Below are 17,381 nucleotides of genomic sequence, written 5' to 3'. Positions count from 1 at the left end.
AGACCCATCCATCCATCCATCTCCATACAGACCCATCCATCCATCCATCCCCATACAGACCCACCCACCCACCCATCCATCCATACAGACCCATCCATTCTCATACGGACCCATCCATCCATCCATCCTCATACAGACCCATCCATCCATCCCCATACAGACCCATCCATCCATCCATCTCCATATGGACCCATCCATCCATCCCCATACAGACCCATCCATCCATCCATCCATCTCCATATGGACCCATCCATCCATCCCCATACAGACCCATCCATCCACCCATCCATCCTCATACGGACCCATCCATCCATCCCCATACAGACCCACCCACCCATCCATCCATCCATCCATCCCCATACAGACCCATCCATCTCCATATGGGCCCATCCATCCTCATACGGACCCATCCATCCATCCATCCCCATACGGACATATCCATCCATCCATCTCTATACGGACCCATCCATCCATCCCCATATGGACCCATCCACCCATTCATCCCCATACAGACTCATCTATCTATGCACCCATCCCCATACAGACCCATCATCTATCTATCTAACCCCACACCCCCCTCTATCTATCGATGGATCGATGGATCCCCCCAGAAGCTCCGGGAAGCGGGAGCCCTGCATTCCTCCCCAGCAGCCGCTCACCAAAGAGAAGCTGCAGGTGCAGTTGCAATTCCAGGCAGGGGGGCTGGACCAATGTTTACAGTGGGGGGGCACTGAGAGCCACTGAACCCCACTGCAAACCCTGCACATAATGGAAACCAGCCCCCCTGGTCCCAGCTAACCCCACGTCTCCAGCCTGGGACGGTCTCTGTGACTAAAGCCCTGGCCACACGCCCACCTCACCCTGCGCCGAGCGAGACCCCGCGACATCTCACTCATCAGACACTCGGTGGGAGCGACCGGGAGGGGGCAGGTTTGCCTTCCAGCACTTGGCATCTCTATAGCAACTGCCATGGCGGGTCCCGGCGGGGTTTGCAGGTGTTAGTCAGCTGAGCATCACAACCTCAGTGTCAGGGAGGTTGGCACCACCAACGGAAATCTGAGGCACAGGCAAGTGAGTGGCTGGCAGCGGCAGCACATGGAACAGAACCCAGGAGTCCTGGCTCCCAGCCCCCGCCCCCGCTCTAACCACTAGACTCCACTCCCCTTCCGGAGCTGGGGATAGAACCCAGGAGTCCTGGCTCCCAATCTCTGCTCTAACCAGAATCCAGCACTCGCTCCCTTAAGGTACACGTCACGGTTCTGGAAATTTTGTTCCAACATTATTCCTACATCAAATCCTTTTAAAGGGCAGAGCAAACACTTAGTATTTCTAAAACCGCTTGAAAGGTTTCGAATATTTTATGCCCCTAATACTTGGCTGCAGCCTGTTTCTTGAGCTGCCCGGGGACCGCGCCACAAACAGCTGCTTTGTAATTTGCTTTTCATTTAACTTGGCCTGTATAAAACTTGGGCATGTGTATTTTGTGCTTCTGTGTGGAGGTTTACAGCTGTGTGTGTGTGTTTACATGTGTGTGCATGAGTCCACGCATGTTAGGGGACACGTGTGTGCAAGAACTGGTGTACATGTGATTTGGGTTGGCACATGTTTGCATATGTGAGCGTCTGTTTATGTGTCATGGCCTGCACGTGTGGGCACGTATGTACAGTCGCATGTTATGTGTTGGGAGTAGCTGCTGTAAGAAGCTATTCAGAAAGGACCCTAAAACAGCAGCCTCCACTCTAAACATGGGTCCCTGTCGAAAACGCAGACCCATGCAAGGCACATGTGGGCAGAGAGGACGCTGTTTTATGAAGGTTTGTGCACATAAGTGACAGAGAGGCTGGAAGACCAGAGACACGGCAAGACAGAAGGAAGCAGGATTGGTAGGTTGGCCCTGAGAAAAAGCGGAGAGGATTTTTGGGCAGCGTGCTGCCTGGAAAGGGGCTTGGAACTGCGAGCAAAGTGGCCGTCTCCTGTTATTTGAGTCCCTCCCGCGTTTCAAGGGAACAGGAGTCTATACGTTCTTGGTAATTAAACAGGATTGAATCAAAGAAATACCTGACTCAGTGTCTCCTCTTCCCAGAAATAACCCCCAAGGGTTACCCAACCAGGGCAAAGAAATGTGTGTTCTGCCTACGTCTGTAGGTGTGTTACTCTGCGCCTGCAGAGCAGTGCATGTGTGGGTGGGTGCGTGGGTGCACCTGTGCTGGAGAGCAGGGACAACCCATCTTGACGGTTTCCAGGAAGGAAATTAAGATCCAGCCATGCGTGCCGTTCGCCACAGGAGATAGATAATGACCATCTGGCTCCATCTCTAATTAAAATCAGCTCGGTGTGATGTGTCCCCTCGCAGTAGCCATCTAAGGGGGATGCTGTCGAGGACACTTCAGAGGGCTGGAGCCCTGCCCTGCCCCGCCGGGCTGCCAGCTCTTCCTTTCCTGCTTCAGGCTTGGTGCAATTTCAGAAGAATTCAGGCTGCCACGGAACCTGGACCAATCGGGGGTTTTCCTCGGGTGACTCAGCTCCCAGCGCTTGCAAATGCTTTTCTCAGCGCGCTGGGGTTGGCAGCCAGTGAGCGGTCCCAGATCTCAGCCGGCGATGATCAGCTGGGTCTCCTGGAGGCCATGAGGCCAGATCCCCAGCTGGGGCGAACTGGCTTGTCTAATGCCACGTTTCTTGCTCTGTTCTAGTCCCGTTTCCATGACAGCGACGTCTTTCCTGTGTATTATGGGCTGTCCTCCTCTTTGCCACGCAAGGGCTCGTCTAGGGACGTGGTTCTTTGACATCTGTCCCACGTGCCCGAAGCTGGAATCATCGTCTCTGCAGCCGCGCCGGTTCCTTCGCCCCCTGGGAGCTCTTTGCTCGCCGTGGGTTTCTGGCATTTGCCAAGTTTCAGAAGCAGGTAACCCTGCGGGGTTCACAACAGCACTGCACGATCTCCCACTAGAACCTCAGAACTGCCGTAGGGGGTCCGATCGGGGCCCCTTCTCCCACGTACCCAGCCCGTCCCAGAGCTACACACGTCTCCACCACAGACACACACACACTTACTCAGCCCCGCAATCCACACAGCCAGGCCCACAACACACACACACACATCACCGCAATCCTCACCCCCCCACGCTCCCTCCTACACGCCCCCTCCATTGCTCTCAGTCCCAGCTTGTCGCCATCCCCAGCCCTGGTTTCCGGCTCTATTCGAGCTCTCCTGGGCAGCCCTCTCCCAGCCCGGCACCCGTCCACACCAGGGTGCATTACTGCAGAGACCCACGGTCACTTGCCCTCTTCCTTTGCTGCCCAGCCCAGCCCAGCCACACCGACATCCACCAGCTGATCCCCGCGGGACGGAGCATTTTCTCTGCATGGGGGCGCCTGCAGGCGGCCAGCCGAACACACAGCCCGGGGGCAACCCCTGTTGGCAACTGCGGGACGAGGCCAGAGCAGGGCTGGTACATTTTGAGGGTGGGTAGGGAATCGTCCATCCAAACTTTCTTCCCTGATGGAAAACTGGCTTTTCGACGCTCAATCAACGTTTTCTGCTGAAAATGGTCCCCGACTGCTGTCGGAGGTGAGCTACCCGGCGGGGGGACTCCCATGGTCTACACGGCTGGATGGGGCGGGACCTACCTCTGCACGGCAGAGTGAGCCTACCCAGGGCTTAGCCGACTCGCGCTCACCACGCCCGCCTGCAAGGATCCACCACCGCACATGCCCACACCGGGGCAGCCACGGCCACACTGGCGCCGCCATTAGCTGGGTTTGGTGCTAGGGGCGTATCCCGGGGTTCTGAGGGCCTGGAATTGCTTTGCAGTGTATCGGGGGAGACCTCTTCTGTCCTCCCCAGGCCCCTGTCCTGAAGTGTTCGGGGCCCGCCCTACACGTAGCCGTAGCTGGCTGTGCACAGGTCCCACTTCGGTCTGTGCCCGCTGGCGCCAAGCCGTGGAGAAGGTGCGGTAAGCCTCAGAACACATGGCAAGCCATGGAGAACACGTGGTAAGCCATGGAGAACAGGTGATAAGCCATGGAGGACAGGTGATAAGCCGTGGAGGACACATGTTAAGCCATGGAGGACACACGTTAAGCCATGGAGGACACATATGAAACCTGCCTTATAGACATTGCCACCCCCACCCCCTGAGTCATCCCCATCTCATTTCTACAAGGCCTGAATATACAGAGACAATTAAACCTCGTTAAGATGCCTCATCCTGCCAATCCATTTTTCATAATAATGAACGGGTCAGATCATGGCCTTGGAGTGACAGGGGTCGTGCTTTGTGTTACGGTTCCATTCATCAATGGCTCACAAAGGGTTAACGACCGATCAACAATTGTCACCAGAACAGCCCAGCCGTGAGCCGTGCAGGTTACAGGCAGCACGTCAGAAGAAGGTATCATAAATTATTACCGGCAATTTGTTGTGCTGCTGTTTATTAAAGTGTCACTTGCCACTGGCTGGAGGTTGAAGCTGGAAACATTTCCGACTGGAATTAAGGTGCAAATTTTTAACAATGAGGGTAATTAACCAGTGGGTGTGGTGGATTCTCCATCACTGGCCAGTTTGAAATCAAGATTGGATGGTTTCTAAAACGTTTCTGCTCTAGTCCAAACAGCAACTAATTCGGGGGAGGTCTCGGGCCGGCCTTACGGAGGAGATCGGACTAGAAGTCAAAACGCCCTTCACAAATTAGAGAATTGGTCAGAAATCAACAAGAGGAAATTCAATAAGGACAAGTGCAAAATCCTTCACTTAGGGGGAAAAATCAAACGCAGAACCACAAAATGGGGCAGGATTGTCTGGGGGGTCGTATGACTGAACAGGAGATGGGGGGCAGAGTGGATCACAAATTGAATACAAGTCAACAGTGCGATGCAGTTGTGAAAAAGGCGCGTGTCGTTCTGGGGTGTGTGAACAGGAGTGTTGGATGTCAGACACGGGAGGTAACCGTCCCTCTCTGCTCGGCACTGGGGAGGCCTCAGATGAGCCCTGCCCCGTGCCCCATGCATGGGGCTGGCCCGTACCCTGCCCCACCTCCCCTCCGCACATGAGGCTGACCCGAGTCACCGGCCAGAGCCCTGCACCCCCCAGGTTCAGGGATCTCGTCCACACCCGGCCTGCTCCCTCCGTGGGGCTGGCGTTGCTCACCCCTCTGCACCCGCTAGGGGGGCCCGCCCCCGTTTTTGCACAAGTGGGTGTGTGAGGCAGTGGGAATGTTCGGGCTGGTCTGTGAATGCTGAGTGGGGAGCGTTGGCCTGGGAAGGGGGCAGGGGAGCTGGGCTGGGACGGCCTTGGGGAAGGCAGCACACCTGAGCCTGTCACCTGAGACCCCAGGAGGGGGGTTGGAGGCCAGGGGACACCTCTGCCGGGGACACTGGACAAAGGACACAAAGGCTGGGGGAGGAGCCGGGGGGAGGCTGAGTGAGAGGCTGGGGGGAGTTTTCAGTTTGAAGCTGGCTGGGAAATGGAGAGGGGCCCCGACGGGGCTTGGGCCTCCCTGGGGCCCCAGATGGACCTAACTAAAGGGGGTCCTGCTGTCTGTGCCGGCAAGACCTGTGTTAGACCCTGTTCCTGTCATCTCACTAACCCTCTGTGTCCCCGGCTGGCTGAGAGTCACGTCTGACTGCGCCGTGGGGGGGCAGGACCCTGTGGGAAGCGCACGGAGGGGCAGAGGATGCTGAATGCTCCAAGGTCAGACCCAGGAGGTGAAGCCGTGGGAGCTTCCTGCCCTGCAGAGAGGCTGCTCCGAGGGAGAGGAGGCTCCCCGGAGTCCTGCCTGGCTTGTGGGGAGCAGTTCAGAGCAGCGCCCGGGGACCCCGTGACAGGGTGTCTGTCCCGTTGGCTCCTGCATGGCCACTTTTGCCAAAAAAAAAAAAAAGTCAGGGTGGCCAGGACAGGGCTTAAAAAAGGGGACTGGCTTGGCCAAAACGGGACGTCTGGTCGCCCTTGTGGATGCTGGGTGCCATTCTGGAGACTGTGATTTAGGAAAGATGGGGGGGGGGGAATTGGAGAGAGTCCAGAGGAGAGGAACAGAACTGAGGAAAGCTCTAGAAAGCCTGAGCTAGGAGGGGAGGTTAAAACAGCTGGGCACGTCCGTCTGGAGAACAGACTGGAGGGGCGGGGGGGAGACACGACAGTCTTCACAGGTTTCAAAGAGGCCAGTGATCAGCTGCTCTCACAGGTAGCACAGGAAGTGACGGGCGCGAACCGCAGCAAGGGAGATGTGGGGGAGCTATTAGGAAAGTCTCTCAGGCCGGTTAAGCTCTGGGACAGGAGTCCAAGGGAGCCTGTGGGATCCCGGTCACGGGAGGTTTGACAGAGCCGTCAGGGACGGTCGAGGTTGGCTTGGTCCTGTCTCAGTGGAGCAGGCTGGATTTAATGACCAATCAAGGTCCCTTCCCGCCCAACATCTCTGTGAGTCTATGGTGAGTAATGATCCCGTCTGGCCTTGGAGTCTATGGCGCTACCCATCTCTTCGCTACGTATTTACCCTCCCTACGCTGCTGTGCGTGCGGGAGCACGGACCCCAGGCCTCTCCGGCACGTCCCACTCCCTGGGAAGCGGCGTGAGTTCTGCTCTTCCGATGGGCGGCCGACCCAGCCTGCAGTCCCCACGCGCCCCAGCCCCTGGAGACACCCGCGGTGGGGAGGCTGGGGGATAGATGGGTGGGGGAGGGCAGAATGCAGGAAAGGACGAGGTGAGGAGAAAGGGTCTTACCTTGAGTTAGCAAGAGAGCTGCAGAGAGAGAGAGAAAGAACATGTGATGAGCCCGACCCGCGGATCAGCGCCGCGCAGAGGGGAAGCAGAGGAAAGATCCCGGCTGAAGGCAGGAGGCCTGGCTCAGAAGTGGGGTGAGTGGGGCTTTTCCCAGCTGAGCTCCTGCCCGCAAGGAACCGGGCTGAGACCTGGCAAACTCGTTCCGCTGAACAGGCAGCAGGTTGTAATACGAGTTAGTCACAGCTGGCACAGCGACCCGAGATGCATCCGCACCCCCTGAGCCTCTGATTGCTCCAGGCCGGTTTCTCTAGCCTGCCCTCTCTCCCGTGCTGGGGCCGGAGAAGCTGGCTCTGATCAACTGGATTCATAATGCACATGCATCAAAATCCCTGGGCAAAGCCTCCGGCCAGGCAGGATGGAAGCAAGAATTGTTCTCCAAGCAGAATTTCTCACGCTGCCCTTCAAGAAATCTGCCGTGTTTGAGTCTCCTGCTGCTCCCCGCTCCCTGGCTCCGCCTGCCCTGCACGATGTCCTGAAATCACCACCGCCACCCACAACTGGCAGCAGGACCCAGGAGTCCTGACTCACGCTCGTGTGTTAGGCCCCATTCCCCTCCCAAGAGCCATGAATACACAGAACCCAGGAGTCCCGACTCCCGGCCCAGCCCCCCATCCTGCTCTAACCACTAAACCCCACTCCCCTCTCAAAGCCAGGAGGCCTGGCTCCCTCCCATGCTCTTACCATGAGACCTCACTCCCCTCCCAGAGCCAGGGATATAACCCAGGTGTCCTGGCTCCCAGCCCCTGCTCTAACCACTTAACACCACTCCCCCCCCAGAGCTTTGGATAGAACTCAGGAGTCCTGCTCCCAGTCCTGCATTCTAACCAATAGACCCCACTCCCCTCCCTACACCAAAATGGGAACCCAGGAGTCCTGACTGCGATTGCCCTCGCGATGGGACATGCTGCCTGGCTTCACAGAAGGACAGGGAGCCGGTGGCAAACTGTCCCACCCGCGCTTAGCCCAGGTGAGCGGAGAAGCGGGGATCCCCGACTCCAGCCTGGCGATGGAAGGAGGTGCCCCCCTTACCCGAGATGCCCCGTTTCAGCCAGCGCGGCTGCCCCAGCTCGATGAAGAAGTTGTCCTTCTTCTCATACTCTTCATCGTCCACAATCTTCACCTGCAGGCTTTTCCTGCCGAGACAGAGAGAACGAGAGAGCGGGGTCAGCAGAACCGGCCTCCTGGGCTGCAGGCAGGGGAGAGACAGGCGGGGGGCGGCGGGGGGAACACCCCCTCTCTGGGGCCACTGCCGCCCAGAGGGCTCATCTGCTTTATTCCAGTCACTGCTTTGCCTTCTATTCAGCAGCAATGCAAGAAACCTACAGGCCTGTGTCTTGTAAGACATTCGCTTCCGCAAGTTAGCAGAAGGGTTAAGACCTATGAACTCTGCACTGATAAACGGCCCAACAGAAAACCCCCAAGTATTCGGGGAGCTGAAAATAGAGTTTAAGGGGACGTTCTGATCACAGGTAAATAATTCAACCACAGAAGGGTCCTGGCAACGAACTGACGTACGGAACAGGTCCGGGAGATCCGTTTAAGGCTGGCCTGCTTGCCCGCCTATATGGCCTTTCTTGTTTTGTTAGACGTTTGATTATTTGTTTGATTATAACAGGTTGCTATTAGGGTGGATTTCGGCTGTAACACAAGGGACCTGCAGGCCACATTCTGTATGGTGAACAGGGAGCAGCCAGACGTCTGGGACCTTTCACCTCGACAGACGGAGCTAAAGCATAAGGTCCATGTAACACAGAGGATGCGTTAAAGCAGGTTGGCGCAGGGGCTTTCCTAAGTTCAGACCCGGTGCCCCACAACTTGGAAAGAAGCAGTTAGGACCGAAAGAACCAGTGCGAAATAACCCAGCCACAAAAGGGCCATGGTAATGACTGGCCGTATAGAACGAGCTGAGATCATCGCTATAGCAACCTCGAGGGAAAAGACACCCCAGCGTTAGCGACGTGAGGAAATACAAACCGGAGAAGGGAAAATCCCCCACCCAATGTGCATTGAACACAACGGTGCCAGCGTAGCTGAGTACAAGAGTGGCAGCGCAGCCGAGGGGCGGCAGGAGAGGGCGCCGAGGCCCTGGGAGGTGCCAGGAGATGAGGAGGGAGGGGATGGGGATGAGGAAGACGATGGCTGACATTCAGGAGATGGGGCGCGGAGATGGACGTGCAGACGTCGTCTCTCGCTCTGCCTGGGCTGGGGTCTTTGAGACCGGGCTAATTGTATTAATAAACCGTACCTGTAACTAGACAAGAGGTCCTATGTGCGCGTCGGGGTTTCCATCTGTACAATAATTGAAATAACACCAGGCCTGATCTCGGGGCACGAACCTGCCAACCCTCAAACTGACACCTGGGGATTCTGAACTAATCAATATCATTAATACAGAATCGAAGATCAGGTGACGCCGTCTTGGTTGCTACTGGCCCTGGGCTTTCCTCAGCCCTGCTCAGGACGGGCCCAGGGAGCACGGTGGGGATTGTTATTTAATCAGCGGTTCTCAAACTGTGGGTCACGACCCCACTGTAATGGGTCGCCAGGGCTGGCGTTAGAGTTCCTGGGGCCCGGGGCTGAAGCCAGTGCCTGAGCCCCACCACCCAAGGCTGAAGGCGACGCCCGAGGAACTGCCACAGAGACCCTGACTGAGATCAGCGCCCCGTCGCGCCAGGCGCTGCCCAGACCCCAGCTGAGATCAGGGCCCCGTCGGGCCGGGTGCTGCACAGACCCCGACCGAGATCGGGGCCCCGTCGCGCCAGGTGCTGCCCAGACCCCACCCGAGATCAGGGCCCCGTCAGGCCGGGCGCCGCCCAGACCCCGACCGAGATCAGGGCCCCGTCGCGCCGGGCGCCACCCAGACCCCGACCGAGATCAGGGCCCCGTCGCGCCGGGCGCCACCCAGACCCCGGCCAAGATCAGGGCCCTGTCGTGCCGGGCGCCACCCAGACCCCGGCCAAGATCAGGGCCCTGTCGGGCCGGGCGCCGCCCAGACCCCGACTGAGATCAGGGCCCCATCACGCCGGGCGCCGCCCAGACCCCACCCGAGATCAGGGCCCCGTCGGGCCGGGCGCTGCCCAGACCCCGGCTCAGATCAGGGTCCTGCTGTGCCTGGCGCTTGTGATCTTTCTTGAGCTATCTGCTGTCTCTTCCCTCCTTCCCAGCGCCCCCCTCCCTTTGTTCCCGGGGCCCCACTCCCTTTGTTCCCGGGGCCCCATTCCCTTTGTTTCCAGGGCACCCCCCTCCCTTTGTTCCCGGGGCCCCACTCCCTTTGTTCCCGGGCGCCCCCTCCCTTCGTTCCGGGGCGCCCCCCTCCCTTTTTTCCGGGGCGCCCCCCTCCCTTTGTTCCCGGGGCCCCCCTCCCTTTGTTCCGGGGCACCCCCCTCCCTTTGTTCCCGGGGCGCCCCCTCCCTTCGTTCCCGGGCGCCCCCTCCCTTTGTTCCCGGGGCGCCCCCCTCCCTTCGTTCCTGGGGTGCCCCCTCCCTTCGTTCCCAGGGCGCCCCCCTCCCTTTGTTCCCGGGGCCCCCCTCCCTTTGTTCCCGGGGCGCCCCCCTCCCTTTGTTCCCGGGGCGCCCCCTCCCTTTGTTCCGGGGCGCCCCCTCCCTTTGTTCCCGGGCGAGCCGGTGAACGCTTTGCCGGAGCGCGTAGGGCAGCGTCTCACTGCGGGAGGCAAACCAACCGCCCAGCCGGCGCTTCGCTCCCCACCACGCGTGCACCAAGCCCGGCCGACGGGCTCTGCCCGGCTGGGGCGGAGGGTTTGGAGCCTGGCCAGCGAGGGGAGGTTTGCGCGGCGCGTGGGCTGATGCAGGGGGAGCAGCGGGGATCCCCCCACCGCCAGCGCGCCCAGCTCTGCACGGGACAGACCCACAAGGGGGCCGGGGAGCCCCCCAGTGGAACCCCCAAAGCCAGCGCTGGGCGCGCGGGATCTCCCGGCCTCGAGTGGGCCGGGGGCGGGAGACAGACCCCCGGGAGCCTGGGAAAAGCCGGCCCGCTTGGCGGGGCGCTGCCGGAGCCAGCCAATAGCAGGTGCCGAAGGGAGAGGTTCGTCCCACGCCCCGCCCCGCCCCGCGTGGGGAGTTCAGGACCACGCTTCTGGTGCTGGGGAAGGGGGCAGGTGCGCACCACTGCCACCTACTGCGCGGAATCAGAACTTCTCAGCCGCGGGCCCGGCCCCTACACCGCCCGCCCAGGGCGATTCTCCTTCAGCTCAAGGCCCGGGGTCTGCTGGAGCAGGACGACCGGGAGTTTGGCCTTCTACCCCCCCCCCCCCAAAGCCACACGAGCGAGCTCGGCCGAGGGATCCCCCAGGGCACATTGGGGCTGGGGGGGGCACCAGGCTCCCAAAGCATTGACCATCGCTTCCCCAGTATGGTTCCCTAGCAACCGGAAGCAGGAGTGGCCATGGAAACGGCTCGCATCTCTCCCCCCCCCCCCATCTGGTGCAAAGCGGGTACCTTAGCGGCTATGGGTCTGAGGCTGGGGGTCTGGCCACGCCTTCCCCCCACACGCTCCCCTCCCTTGTGCTCCTCGAGCTACACAGCAGGGGGGGGGTTTGCAATGAATCAGCCCCTGATCTTGGGGGATTCCGGTCTGGGGGCCCTCCCAGGGTGAGAACTGCCAATTGCCTCCTCTGGTGTCACTCGCCGCCCAGCCCGCCCGGGAAGCCAATTTGATTAAGGGGAGGCTCATCTGCAGGCAGAACAATCTCCAGTCCAGGCAAACCGGAGGAGGGAGATAATTTGCCGATGAATAATTTAATCTGCGGCTCTGAGATGAGAGTTTTCGGTTTATGTTTTTTCCTCCCCAGAAGCCAAAGTTGGTGGGGGAGAATCTCCCTTTGCAAACCTCTTTCTTGGCCTTTTCAGAAGCACAGCGAGGCAACCCGGGGGGAAATCAGCTGCGGGGATCGGTGCTAAGCGGGGGGGCGGGGGGGGGGAGTGTTCTTTCCGGGAGAGAGGGAAGGAGAAAGACAATAAATAAAGGAGAGAAGAAAAAAGACCTTTCAACCCTCTGGGTTCCTCCACGGTAGTGGATTCTGATCCCCAGCCCCCAAGCCTCTGCAACTGGCTCTCCATCACACTCAGCCCCCTCCATGCAACTCTGCGGGGGAATGAGCCCCTGACAATCTCCCCCCACCTATGCAGAGGGCTCTGGTGTGAGGGCTCTGCTCCCGGCATAGGGGGCAGATCGCGAGCATGGCCAGAGCACACTGCTCTATGGCTATTCTCTGCCCCTCAGGGCCCATATGGGGGAATGGAGCATGAGCTAGAGCAGCCTTGGGGCTGCTCTAATTTACACTGCGGGGGAGGGGAGAGGCAGGGTGCTGCACTACCACAGAATGCTGTCAGAGCAATGGAGCGTTAAGCTCCCACCCACCCTGTCTCTGCCCCAAGCACAGGAACAGGTCCTCTATTGCTATATTGGCTCTGTCATCCATTCTTTAAAGCAAAGCCCCTTGCAGCTCCCCTTCCACACATGTATCCCTGTTGAACCAGCCTCTGGGCTCCCGGAAGCACCTATCCCTGGCACCACATTGGGGCCAACACTGGTTGTGAGGGGAGAGCACCCCCTGCTGAGCCCCCACCCCCTGCAGCCCAGCGCCCCTAGAACCAATAGCAATGAGAGTTGTGCCCTGGGACAGAAAGACAACTCTGGGGCTTTCCTTCCCGCTTCAGGAGCCGTGACAGCCTCCTTGTGAAGCCACTGGGCATGGACTCAGGAGATCTAGGTTCAGTTCTCACCTGTGCGATCTTGCACAAGATGCTTCATGCCTCGGTTTCCCCATCTGTAAAATGGGAAGAATGATCCTTCCTATTTAGAGTGGAAACTCTGGAGGGCAGGGACTGTTTCTCAGTGTCTGTGCAGCACCTGGCATGACAGGGCCCTGATCTCAGTCGGTCTGGGCAGCTCCTGGCCTGACAGAGCCCTGATCTCAGTTGGGTTTGTCTACATGGGCAAATTGACCAGAATGGTTATTTTGCAATATCTCCCCATTCGGACTCTCTATTCAGACACAAAACAGAGTAATTAATCTGGAACAAAATCGCTTTTATTCCGGCAGAGAATGTCCATGTGGGGGGGTTATTCCAGAATAGGTAAATGATCCTGGATTAGCCATACTGGTCCTTTCCCCGGGTCCGTCTAGCCTTTAGTGACTGGATCTAGCTAGGGCAGCAAACAGGAGAACATTCCTTTCCTCCCCTCTCCTCCTGCATCCACTCTCCGTTCATCCCAGCCTCTCTCACAGCCCATCCATTTCCCCAGATCCCTCCCCAATCCTATATCCCCCCCCACCCCTCTGACTCATTTTCATGTCTATGTTCTCTCTGCGGCTCGACAGAGTAGCTGCTTTTCGCGGTAATTATTCATTGCCTTCCGCCCACTGTTTGTTATTAAAAAAAAAAATCTGAAACATCTTCATATTCCTGAGTCATGAGAAACTGCCTCTTCTCCCAAGTGCCTGGCATCCAAGGAGCAAATCGCCAAGGATTAGAGGCTGTGTGGTCTAGTAGGAAGGCCAATGGGCTCGGGGGTCAGGACGCCTGGGTTTGAGCCCTAATCCGTGATTTTCCCCACTCTGTGCCTCAGTTTCCCCAGCTTTGGACTAGTTAGACCGTGAGCTCAGAGCACCAATCCACCCTTGGCCAGTGTCCCATCTCCAGCCTTCCCGGAAAGGGTTAAAAATAAAACAGAATACACTGGAGACGTTTTCTTTCCTTCCTGACCCCCACCGGAGACCAGCTGCAGCCCTGAAGCATGAGATTTGGGGACCATAAAACATGGAGCGGAAGGAACGCTGATTTCGCACCTGAGAACGCTCCAACTCATTCCACCAGTGGCAGAAGCTTGCAGCTCTGGCGGGCTGGATCGCAGCACTCCCGCTGCATCCCTTCGGCAGCGAGAGCCCCTTCCCACTCCTTCGCCTCGTGATGCCATTGTGTGTTTGGAGGTGGATCCACGAAGCCACTTGAGAGGGAGAGCGCCGATATTTTTCTCTGGCTGCACACCCACGCTGCTGCAGCAGCCTTCGCCGCCCAGGCATCAGAAACTCCAGCGGGGGAGGCAAAAATCAGCCAGTTTCCCACACGTGACATTTAAAGAGGCGCCAGAGGAAGCGATCAGGGGGCGCTGGAGGAAAGAGCTGGGCCCGGGCTGGGGGGGAACTTCACGGGGATTCTCTACTGAGCCTGCTGGATGCTGAACAGACCCCCCGGTTCGCTCCAGCTCCCCGATGGGGGGCAGAGAACAGCCACACCCCCGATGCACCCTCTACGCCAGGGACTGGCAGCAGCTCCACACTGGCCTCGGAGGCTCCCTGCACGGGGAGGCAGGAATCTCGGGGTCCGTTTCCATCCGCCTTAAGGCCCTGTTTCGCTATGGGGCGTGACTGATTGCCGGGCTCAGGGTGGGGCTTTGAGAGCAGAGGGTTCCCCACTGCAGGTCCCGATTTGCCACTGGGTCTTGGCCTCCCTGCGATGCTCAGGCTGCAGCCGCCCAGCAGCGACTCCGCCCCAGGCTTCTCCAGCAAAGGAGCCGGCATGTTTGGGTTGGGTCTCGTGACGGGCGCCCGGGGGACACTGCTGGGTTCCCAATGCCCACACAGGTGCCAGGCCCAGCCACACGCACCCGGCTGCCATGGCAGCGTCTACAAGCCAGAGCACGGGGAGCGCCCCTGGAGAGCTCCCAGCCAGTTGAAATATGGTTCCTACCGTGCAGCTCACATCTGGAAAGCCCTGGAACAACTCCCTCGCTCCTGTTCAGCCTTTGTGTTAGCCAAGGCCGGCGCCATTTCGGAGCGCGAAAGCCTCTCGCGCAGCGGAAAGCTCGTGTCAATAAGCATCTGCCGAAGCTTTAGATTCACCTTCTTTCAAAAGCAGGCAGCCCCGGCGAAGCAGCAGCCCCATTACTACAAACTCAACCGCCAAGAGTCTCCTTCACCTCCCGCCCAGGTGCAAAGTTATCACGTCCCCTTCTAGTGGCTGGTCCACCTAGAGAACAGCCTACTACCGCTGGTGGTTAATGAAGTCGCTCCTTTGGCTCACGGGGGTCGCTCTGTACTAGAGGTCAGAGGCTGAAACCTGGCTCCCAGCCCGTGATGGAAAGCAGGTGTGCAGCTGTGCAAGCAGCTGTCATGCCCCACTCCAGACGCAGCTGCATTTCAGTGGCAGGTCTAGGCTTAACCACTGGATCATCCTGGCTCTCTTCAAATCCTTAGCGGCAAACAGCCAGTGTTGCCAGTTCATGGGATTTCATTGTGAGTCTTGTAGCAGTTGGTGTCTGGAGTCCTGGGTTTCCACAAGGATCTCAGCTTTAATTTTTGTAAGGGGTCCGTTTCCAGCCCTCGGGGTTGTGGGGGAAAAGCTGGAAAAATATCAGCCCAGCAGACTCAGAAACTAGAAAGCCAAGAAAGAACCCTGAGTGGATTCTTCTTTTAAAAAACAATCTTGGGATTTTTAAGCCAGTCTCACGATTTCAGGGGCCAGTCTCATGATTTTTGAACGATGCCGTGACCCCAAATGCTAAGGCAGCTCATGAGCTTGTAAATTACCTCCCTTTGGCCAGGGGCCAGCTTGCATGCTGGCTGCTACCCCATCCCTGACTTTTCATCTCACTTAATTATCTCATTTTCTCCTCTCAGGCTCCCCCCCGTTCGTTAGGCCATCGGAATCCGACAGAACACTCGTCGGGTCTGTCTGGAGATGGGTCCAGCCTCTGAGGAGTTTGGCATCTGTGAGGTGTATTACAGCAGTGCTGAGCACCAAACAGAGGATCGGGGCCCTGTTTGCCAGGCGCTGAGTATACACAGTGAGAGACAGTCCCCGGCCCGAAGAGAAGGCCAGCAGAGCAAGGACTATACCCCATTGCACAGATGGGGAAACTGAGGCCGGGAGAGAGGCAGTATTCTGCTTGTATCAGTGAATTCAGATCCCCTGTCCAGTGCTGTAACCACCATGCTCTGGGCCTGGGCTTTGGAAGAAGGATCGCTGCGGCTGGCTCCAGACTCCATGCCTGCCTCTACCCTGAGGGCGCGGCAGGGATTAGGGGGCTGGCCACCGACGAGACACCACAGATGCTGAGCCAGACCCTCCCCGGCTGTCAATTGGTGTCACCCCTTCGACTCTAGGGGAGCGACACCGATTGGCACCGGCTGGAGATCTGGCCCCGTTGACACCAGTGGAGCTGCGCCGATTCCCACCAGCTTTCTCGCCCCGAGGAGCTGTTCAGCTCAGGATTTACCCCTCCGAGCTCGCTGGTCTCTGGTCTCCAGCTGACGTCCTGCTTGACCCCAATCTGTCCGGCGCCGCTCAGTCTTCCGGACGCTTTCCCGGCAGGTGCTCGGGGGCTGGCGTGCTCACACCTCTCGCCAGGCCCGTCAGACCCTTCGTCTGATGCTAACGCTGCTCCCGCGCTTGGTTCTTAGAGGGGAGATGGATTGCTCCCAGCTCCCGCTCTCCAGAGATGTACCCGGCCCCCTTCCCTGTCTGTCTAGCCCCTGATGCTTCCCAACCCATCCTCCTCTGCCCCTCCCTGCACACGGGCTGCTCAGAAATGTCTTTTCTTTCGCTTCTCCTCTTCCTCCCGCTCTCCTCAGTTCATCCATTCCAACCCCATTATTATTATTATTAGGTGTATTATCGCTCTGTCTAGTGGCCCCATTGTGAGCGAGATCAGGGCCCCGGCGTGCCAGGCGCTGCCCAGACCCCGACTGAGGGACAGTCCCTGCTGTGAAGAGCTCACACAGTAAATAGACAAGGCAGACAAAAGGCAGGCAGCGAAACAGAGGAGACGTGACTTAACCAAGGTCACCCAGGAAGTTGGAGCCAGGAAAAGAATCCAGATCTCTTGACTAGACCCCACTGCCCACCTACCCCGGAGCACACGCAGGCCTGATCCCGCGCGGTGCCAAGCATCTTCATGAGCTGGGCATGTGTGTTTGTGTGAGCTGTACCCCTGCCCTCTGCAGGATTGAATCAGAATTGCATTACTGTGTGTCATAAGCCCTATACTGCTCATGGGGGATTCTCCTTGCGCTTAAGGAGCTGAGGACTCTTGGAGCAAGTGGATCTAAGTTGTGATGCTGCTCTGAAGTTCCACTGGGCTTTGTCACCCCCTGGATGCCTCAGTCACTACCTGTGCATTCCCCCGACCCGTACGGATTTTGCCTCTCTGACGCAGGAGCCGCCCAGCTCTGCTCCTACTGAGGGAACTTGAACCTGTTTTTTATCCTACCTGCCCCAGACAGTCACGTAAAGGGAATCAAGAGACCCTGAGATGCCAGGTGCCTTTAAACTGAAGTCTTTCCCCATCAGCAGGGAAGGATCACCATGGCAACCCGCCTCCCTCCTCGTTGACATTAAGCACAGAGGAATCAATGACTGAGGCTGGTCAGGGGAGCGGGATGGGGGGCCAGCAATCCAGGCTGCGGGGGGAGGGGAGAGGAGCGTGCCGGGGGAGGGGGGCCGCTGGAGCTGAAAACTGAAGGGGTGGGGGAGACAGACAGGCAGATGGGCCGCGGGTGAATGATTCATCTGTCTGACCCCCCTCCCTGAGGCTAGGTGTGGGGGAAGGAGGTGCTGGCGGTCTCCACCCCCCCACACACACTCTT

The 17,381-nt window shown here is 58.5% G+C and overlaps 1 protein-coding gene across 1 annotated transcript in view; it reads right to left on the bottom strand.

The window, feature by feature from the left end:
* The window catches only part of SLC8A2 (solute carrier family 8 member A2), a 74,932-nt gene that overhangs the window by 4,064 nt on the left and 53,487 nt on the right, over positions 1-17,381 (bottom strand). The window contains exons 3-4 of the mRNA XM_039509779.1: positions 7,805-7,908; positions 6,716-6,733 (exon numbers count right to left, since the gene is read on the bottom strand). Coding sequence (XP_039365713.1) covers positions 6,716-6,733; positions 7,805-7,908 — 122 coding nt within the window. The remainder of the gene's footprint in view (positions 1-6,715; positions 6,734-7,804; positions 7,909-17,381) is intronic.

This window comes from Mauremys reevesii, linkage group 22 (assembly GCF_016161935.1).
Source record: "Mauremys reevesii isolate NIE-2019 linkage group 22, ASM1616193v1, whole genome shotgun sequence".
NCBI classification, from domain to species: domain Eukaryota; kingdom Metazoa; phylum Chordata; order Testudines; family Geoemydidae; genus Mauremys; species Mauremys reevesii.
This window is presented reverse-complemented; position numbering and strand designations above follow the sequence as displayed.